The sequence below is a fragment of the Anser anser genome (genome assembly GCF_964211835.1).
Source record: "Anser anser genome assembly, chromosome: 2".
Taxonomy (NCBI): domain Eukaryota; kingdom Metazoa; phylum Chordata; class Aves; order Anseriformes; family Anatidae; genus Anser; species Anser anser.
The window spans coordinates 11,072,938-11,081,486 of record NC_139721.1 but is presented as its reverse complement, the minus strand read 5'-3'; the positions used below and the strand labels follow the sequence as shown (position 1 = coordinate 11,081,486).

The 8,549-nt window shown below is 45.4% G+C and overlaps 1 protein-coding gene across 1 annotated transcript; it reads right to left on the bottom strand.

The window, feature by feature from the left end:
- Window positions 1-1,467: 1,467 nt before the first annotated feature.
- On the bottom strand, window positions 1,468-8,261 carry LRATD2 (LRAT domain containing 2). The gene is made up of 2 exons (XM_083827093.1): window positions 8,046-8,261; window positions 1,468-7,620 (listed from the first exon to the last, which is right to left on the bottom strand). Exon 2 carries the CDS (start codon window positions 7,613-7,615, stop codon window positions 6,713-6,715), a length of 903 nt encoding a protein of 300 aa, XP_083683219.1. The 5' UTR covers window positions 7,616-7,620; window positions 8,046-8,261; the 3' UTR covers window positions 1,468-6,712.
- Window positions 8,262-8,549: the final 288 nt, after the last annotated feature.

Sequence of the window (8,549 nt, the reverse complement as noted above, 5' to 3'; positions counted from 1 at the left end):
CAGTTCATGTCCCTGTAAATGCATTTCACGTAAACTTATTTCTGCCTCAGGTGTGAAGTTCTGAAATAAAGGGAACATAATTTTTAAGAAGTTCCTCTTCGATACCTGAGGTCACATATGTTCTGGGAGCAGCCACTGTAGCATAAAGCAGGCTCCCACTTACTGGATCCCCCACTCCATGGGCACAGGCTGTGAGAGAAGACAGGAGTTACATTGCTTCACGTACTTGCAGAAACTTGTGTGAGAAAAAGGCCCAGAATTTCAAGATTCTGAAAACATGGTAAAAATAAATAAATCAAGCTTCAGAATTTAGTGGCCTCCGATGCTAGGTGGCACATGAGCAGGGATTTTGGGATATTGATTCAGTCACCTGTCTCACATTTTTGGTTCTTTGTGTTATTTTTCAGACCTAGTATCAGACACCTGAAAATTCAGGCATTTGCAGTGACACAGAACACAGCTGGGTGCCTTATACATCTTGTTCAGAATCACCTAAGTCCATGCCAGAGCTAGAAATTAAATGCTATGGTGGAATCCCACCTGCGGCCCTGAGCCTTAGAAGCTGTATTTGTTACATGACTTTTACCTCACTCTGTCATACCTGTGATAAGGCTGTAAAGGACAGCTGCAACCCCAGAAGAGCTAAATCTCCACTAGTGCTTTCAGCAGAGGTCTGCCTTGTTACAGCTAAATTTCCTCATGATGGTTTCACTCAAAGTATTCTTGCTTGAGCTGACTTGGTGCTTTTGCGTGAGATTCACACAGCCTTTTCTGGCCAGGACCTCAGGGAAAAGTACAGTTCATTTGTTGTATTATGTTTTTGTAGTCATGGATGAGCACATGGTAGAAAGCTTTGACAAATCAAGAGCCATTACCCCACAGATATAACGTCTTACTAAGATGAACAACCCTCATCACTCTCAGTAAGAAATCTGTGTTTGCCTGGTGTGACTAACTCACTAGTAGGTTGCACGTTGATCCCATCCCACCCCTGGAGTTTCCATGATATAAAACATCACACAAACAGAACAGTTTTACAGATCACCAAAAACTCCCCGTGAGTTCTGATGTTCTCTCATTTCTCCCTCTCACAGACACTACATCTGTTCCTTTAGCAGTTGCTGGCAGACAAGACAGGCCTGGGTGCCAACTAATACTATATGATCTTCTGCTGAATTCATTTTCCACTTTCAAAATTAAATTATGGGCCAGATCCTCATCAGATTTGATACAGATATTGCCTATTAAGCAGCTGATGGTCTGGCCTTGTACGGAGATTATTTTTTGTCTTTCTTTGGGCAACAACACAACTGAGGAGTTAGATTTTGATCTGACATGTGAAGCCAGTGAAAACATTGATTGTTTTGTGCCTGATGTATCCATCATGAGAGAAATCACTACAGTTTTCCAAACAAGATAGGGAAAAAACACAACATTAAAAAAAAAAAAAAAGGAAAAGAAAGAGTGTAAAAGATACTATAAATCTTTTATTTCTTTTTAGTTACTATGCAATGCCCTTCATTTTGAAGGAAACGGTACAATCAATGATCTGTACTTCTTTCTCAGGAAAAGAAGAGATATTTGCACTAACAATTCAACATTTACAGACAAAAGACAGCTTACAGAAAACGCTCATGGAGAAAAAATCATATTTTGTGATTACACTGGCTATTGTGGATGAATTTTTACAATATCAGGAAATTTAGGTGTGTATTTAAAGAAAGTTTCTAATTCAATAATAATGCAAAAGAACCATCTAAACCACTGATGTTTGAAGCTACCCTGATTTCTTCTTATCCACAGTTACGAAAGAAAAAGAAAAGTATGATCTGGAAAATCTAAGCCCATTATACAATACACCTGGCCTTATCACTGCACATTAATTTATAAGAGTAGCCAAGCTAACACATAAATAACAGTGGGTTTCTTACAAATAGAAACTGCTGTTGAAAACGATGTACTTTCTACCTTTACTTAGTTGCTCATCTCTGATTTGTTGTATAAAATTAAAATTCGCTTTCAAAAAATATTTGTTCTTACATGGCTGTTAGAATTATGGTTGGCGTGGTTAATTGACAGAAAAGCAGAGGTGGCAAATTACTCAACGACAAGCTTCACCCACCCTTTGGTGAGACCCAAAGGAAGAAAGAAGGAAAAAGAAAACCACTGTTATGTTCAAAATCTGAAATAGGTAATATGTGATTAATATACTTTAGTACTTGGAGTGGAATATCAAACTTAAAAGAACAAAATGTAACAAGCGTGCTTGGGGTTTCATTAATACAAAATAATTGAAATTTTACTTCCATAGTCTAGGGTCCTTAGTCTGAAGAACATACTTTTCCTAGTAAGAAAATATAGTTTTTGAAGTAGCTTTTGTTTTTAATTCCCCTGCCTACCTTGCAACTGTCTACTGCGTTGGCCAGCTGAGCTCTGGTGTTGTAATCAATACTTTGCATTCACATAGTATCAGGGAAACTTGAAATAGTCTTCAGTTTATATCTGTGTTCACTGCCATGGAAGGTGAATGTCTAAATTGTGTTTTTAAAATTACTCAATCAAGGGATAATTGTAGGTTTTACTATAAAGCCTTTTCCAAGACATTATTTGCATCAAACATACGAATACTCTGGGGAAATAAGACTGCTCATCTACATTTCCTAAGCTGGAGCTACGTTTACACATCTGGGGCTTACTCTTGCCAGCCTTAACATGTGCATAATGGTATTCACAGCAGTCATCCTGTCTGTAGCAGTACATATACCCAAATGGGTAAATTCATACAGATGCTTAAGTGTTTGCACAATCAAAGAGCTTTTAAAACAAATTATATTAACTTTAAGCATTAAAAACACAAGGGAAAGTTCAAGCATGACAAGACAAAGACACCAGAAAGGAATCTGCAGCACGATCATCAGCTTCGTGTATAACTGCTGTATAAAATGCATCTTTCACCCCTCACTGCATCAGTGCTGCTCCTAGATTTCCAGGGGGAGACTGAGGCCAAAGTTTGGGCTGGATTCCACAAGCTTTGTTTGGACAAGAGGCCCTTTGAGAAGCAACCTTTGGAGCACTACTTATTCTCCCCGGTGATTTGGCAATGCCAGGTCCTCTGTGCTTCCAGCAGAGACTTCAGATCAAAATTCCAGCCCCTTACTCAGAAAGAAATGTAAATATACACTTAACTTCAAGCATATGAATAGTTTTGCTGATTTTCAAGTGGCTCAATTTTGAACTTCGGTATAGGCTTATGGCTTTGCTGAACCAGAAGTTCTACAGAAGGATCACACCTGAATTTCTCTACCTTAAAGAACGAGCTGCAGAGAAGAGCACTTTTATCTATTCTTTTTCCCTCTTTTTTTTTTTGATCTACAGAAAAGTACTGAAGTATACACATACACAAAAAAGTCTGTTTTCCCAAGAGATTTTTTTTCTTTAAAATCAAGCTCTAGAAATCGCAGTCTAGTCTGCAGACAGTAACTGAATAAAGCCAAATAAAAACAAGAAGATAAGCATTGTGATGCGCTTCTACAGCAATTCCAGTTCTCACATCCAGCTCATTATGGGTCCATGGCTTTAAAAACCAGACTGCTTAGAAATGTTTGCAGTGCTGTTTAGTAGCACCTATTAAGTAACACTGCCTAATCAACAGGTGGGGAAAAGAGACCCACCTGTTAAAGATTCAATGCCTGCATCTTTATCTGTTGGAATAAGAAATCCCTGTAAGGAGGTAGCCCACTTTCAGAGGATGTGAGGAAAAAAAATCCAGCTCCCTCCCCACCTCCCCAAGTTGTTTGCTTTGCCTTTAAAAAAAGCAAGCAAACACTTTCCAGATAACAGAATTGCAGAAGGCAGAATAAATTCCTAACCATAACTTGAAGTTTAAAATGTTGCTGTTTGGAATATTTAAGTGCTGAACACCTGAGTTGCAGGTGCTGGAGGAGTGGATAAGGTTTTAGAACACAGCTGACTGCAAGCCTTGCAGCTCTCCATCCTAACAAGGCTGTGCAAGCTCTGGGATTCTTTGCTAAGGCCCTTATGGGAATTTATCCCCAGAGGCATGACCGGTACAGGGAAGCACCAAGATCAGCACAAGACATGATTTCAGTTGGTCAAAGAAGCTTTGCTCTCCATTCTCAAGCAGATTTGGTCCTTTTTTTTTTTTTTTAATTATTAAACAAAGGAAAAAAAGGAAAGGAAACACCAGAAAAACAAAGCCAGACTGTGCAGGATATCTCAGAAGGAGAGAAATGGCTATGTGTCATAGTTCTGATGTTTCAGACACAAGGGAAAAATATTTTCACAACTAGTTTACTGTTTAGTACCCTGTAGATACATAATATTTGACATTTATAGCAGTTTCTATACTTTATGACCTAGAATATACTTTAGATCACTAATGAAAAATAAACCCATTCAGAGGACTGGAAAATAATGTGCATAACAACTTACTTTCAAATGCAAGGTTATGATGGATTTTTTTTTTTAAACTTTCAAAAATATTTGTAAGAAAATATTATTTTACATACATATATTACACAGTGAAATAAACTTTGTTATGTACAAGGTTCCAGTACGAAAGAAACAACAGCCAGACGTTTACTTATGGTCTAGATAACCTCAGCTGTCTCATAGCAGTCAGTACAGACTCTCCTTCATTCTTTCAGACTAATACAGTGATCCTTTCAGCAGTTCAGTAGCTGTATAAAACCAATGTGCAGACATCCACATATTAACCCTATTGCAGGTAGATAGGGGCAGTTACTATGCTTTTAAAGCAAGGTTGCACACCTGCTTGACAGCCACACTAACATGGGTATAACTCAACTGTGTGTTGAAGAAAAAACCTCACTAGTGCAGACACCTGAGCTATAGCATTCTAAGGGAGCTTGCTGTTAAATTCTCCTTTGGATTTGGGCATTTCACAGCCCAAGATGAGAACAGAGTCATTAAGGAAAGAGAATATTGTGTATTTGCATAACCCTAAGAGTTGCTTTTTCCACCTGAAGCAAGGATGAAATGGTCTCTCGTTGCTTTTTTTCCTAGCTTGTGTGTCTTAGGTAGGAAGCACAACACAGATCTGTTTGGGCTACATTGTCAAAGTGGCTTCACAGAGTCCCAACTAATCAAAAGCCGGTATCTACTTATTTTTAAGTCAACAAACTTTGCTCCCAGGAGGGTGGAAAGGACATGGAGTACTTTGCTATTTGTGGTATAACTATAAACAACCACAGGGAAGACGGTAGTAACTACACTTCAAGTTTACATCGCACTTAATTGCTGTTATTTAAATGAACTCAAGCTTATCTTCAAGTTCACCTCTTTGCTATTGTGTTTTTAAGGGGAATGAATTTTGTGTTATAAGCTGCCTCCAAATCAGCGTTTGCTCACACACTTCAGATCCCAGGACAAAGACCTGACAGTGCTGCCCATGCAGGAGGCCAGTTCAACAGCTGAAAACAAAGTTCAGGGGGCATTCAGGGCAGGCAGCATCACACTCCCCCGTCCCCTCCTCTTAACGAGGGACCTGCACAATGACTCTGGAGGCACATCCTCTCTTCCAATGCTATAGCTCAGCTGCATACCGTAAAAATTAGCAAAAAAAAGAGAAAACAAAGTCCCTAATGAAGGGGAAATTGCTTTGTGGTAAGAAAGGGAAAGGAACACCCTAACCCCCCTGCCTGCAGTGACTTCCATCTTGTGCTCCCTCCCATCACAGCTGGGTTTGGTGCAGAACCTGTGACATCCTCACAGCCAGGGGCACCCCGTCAAGAGGCCCCTCTCTTGGGACATGCTAGTGCATGCAAACAACCTGCTTCTACTGCCTGAGGTGTACCACAGATGTCATCGGGAGCTCTGCCATTTGCTTTTGGGGAAGCCAGGCAGCCAGTAACAAGCTCTGGCGTAGCTCAGTACCTGCCTCCAGGAGTCCCAGCACGCACCAATGCACAGCCTCCATAATAAGGGCTGCAAACTTCCTCCTTTCCAGGACCAGCCATAAATAAACAAACCTCCTCTGTCCTCGACAGAAATCACATGCTGATAGCTAGTGAGGAGCTTCCCTCAGACCACCTGCAAGTTCCTATTAATTAAGAAGGCACCAGGAACATCAAAGCCATTTCATTAGTCAGTGATTTCTCCCTTACACCTTCTGGGGGACTGGCTAGCAATCCATGAAGCCTTGCACCGAGCAAGCAAATAACATGTTGCAAGACCAACAGCAGCCAAAACCAAAGAGGAACAGGGGCAGAGAAGGGAAACAACATCCTCACACTTCTCAGCTGCCAACTAAACATGCACTCAGCTACATGGCCATGTCCTGGAAGTTGCTGGCTCCTTAATAGTAAGAAATACTTGCAACTTCTGCTGATAAGTAGATGTCAAAGGCATTTAGCATCCTGCAGGGTTACGCCTTCTGGCAGATGGGTGAGAAAAAGGCTAACACAAAGGAAGGGAAAGAGGTGGGAGTACAGAAGGGTAGGATTGCCCTGAGTTTTATCCTCTACAAGTAAGTCAGTGGTTTTACCATCGAGCACTGAAGGAGTTAAGCACTAAAGCACAGACACTTAATCAGCTTTCCCCCTTCCTTTCACATGTGATTGGAACGAAGCTGCACTGAAGCGGCCCAAAGGGCTTATAACAGCTCAATTTCGCAGCCTTCAGTTTTAATCCCCATCACCCAGCCTAAAGCAGCATGGTGGTGCTGAGGCTGCTACTCCACAGCAGTCCGAGCACCTGGATGGTGGTGATGGTCTTCATCTTCCTCTTCGTCTTCCTCCTCCGCGGCCTGCAGGTGGCTGGAGAGCTCCTGGATCACAGCAGCCCTGCCAATCTGGTCGTTTCTCCTCTTCTCCATAATCAGATCCTCCAGGCTCTGAAACTCCAGTGTGTGGCTGCGCTTGTCGCCCAGGCGGATCTGCAAGCGGTAGGGCTGCTTGCCTATGCGCAGCTCCCCGCCGATTTTAAACTCCCTCTTGCCGTAGCGGCACCAGGCAGCGAAACACTCAGAGTTTCTCCAGCTCAGGTCCCGGTCCTTGCAGCCCACCTGCTCCAGGGCGTTGCGCACCACCGCGGCCGGGCTGAGGGGCTTGTAGCGGTACAGCTGGTTGGCGATGCGGCCCCGTCTGCCCTGGCTGGCATCGGTGAGGAAGCTGTTCACCACCTCCAGCCTGTGCAGGTGCACGACTTGGAAATCCCCAACGTAGACCACCCAGTGCGGGTACTGGGCCTGGCACACAAACTCCACCAGGTCGCCCGGCTTGCATCTGTTCAGCAGGTTCTCCGGTGTGTAGGTGCTCAGGTGTCCCCGGCCTCCTTCATCACCCTCCTCCGGCAGGATGTCCTCCTCAGAAAAGCTCTTCTGGTAGATACACTCATCCCGATAATAGACCGAGCACTCCACCTCGTGCAGCTGGGGATCGTAGGGCTGCAGGGCTGGGTGCTCCCCCCCCAGGTCGTGCCCTGACTCCTGCTGCTGCTCCAGCTCATCGTCGTCATTCGAAAAGATGTACGAGACCCCGATCCTGGGCCCTTCGTCCCTGTCCACACCCGCTGGGTCAGCCGTGGGAACTTCCTTGTAGTTCAGGTGGGTCAGCTTCTCCACCTGGTTCCCCATGCCCACTGCAACGACAGACACACAGCGGGGCCGTGAAGGGGGCTGAGCATCCAGAGGGTCAGCGGGGGGGTATTAGGGCACGTCCCCCACCCACCACCACCTCTCCCCATTGCAGTACAGCCCCTGCAAGACCCCTCGGGGAGGGGGATGAAGGCGCTGGCCGCGGTTTCCCCTCACCTGCCCGGGCAGGAGAGGAGGCAGCACCGCCACCTGTTAGCCGGCGGCGAGGAAGAGGAAGGCGCCGGGGGAGCGGGCAGGCACCGAGCCACCTGTTAGGGCGGGGGGGAGGAAGAAGGCTGCAAACACCGGGCTGCGGGCACAACGGGGGAGGAAAACACAAGTCCGGGATGGGGACGGCGGAGTTCACCCCCCAGGTTTCAGCCCCCCCCCTCCTCCAGCCTCCCTTCCCGCCGGGAGCCTCCAAACTTACCCTCCGGGGAAGGCTGCGCGGCGCCGGCAGCGGCTCTAGGGCGAGCTGGGGGTGGGCGCGGAGCTCGGCAGGATCATGGCCCCCCTCCGGGACCCCTCCCGGACCACCCACCCCCCCCCCAGCAGCAGCAGCAGCGCCCCAGCGCCGCGCTGCCGGCACCCGGGGCTGTGCAACAAGCGCCGGAGAGGCACGGCTAAAGGCAGGGAGGCTGGCTCCGGCTGCGGACTCAGCCCCCAGCATTTAAAGAGGCAGCTCTTTTTTTTTTTTTTATTTTCCCTCTCCCCTCCCCCCTCCTTTTTATCCTCCTCCCCGCACCTTTTTTTTTTTTCTTCCTTTTTTTTTCTTCCTTTTTTTTTTCCTTTTTTTTTTTCTTTCTTTCTTTCTTTTTTTTTTTTTTTTCCTTTTCCTCTCTCCTACATGCCGAGCGCTTCGCTCCCCGCCGAGGCTGATGCGCGAGCGGAGGCTGCTGTTGGGCTGCGGGTGCGTGTGCAACACGCTCGCCCC

What these genes read in the sequence shown, in the direction of transcription:
- LRATD2 (XM_083827093.1), bottom strand. Translation starts at nt 7,615, where the DNA reads ATGGGGAACCAGGTGGAGAAGCTGACCCACCTGAACTACAAGGAAGTT.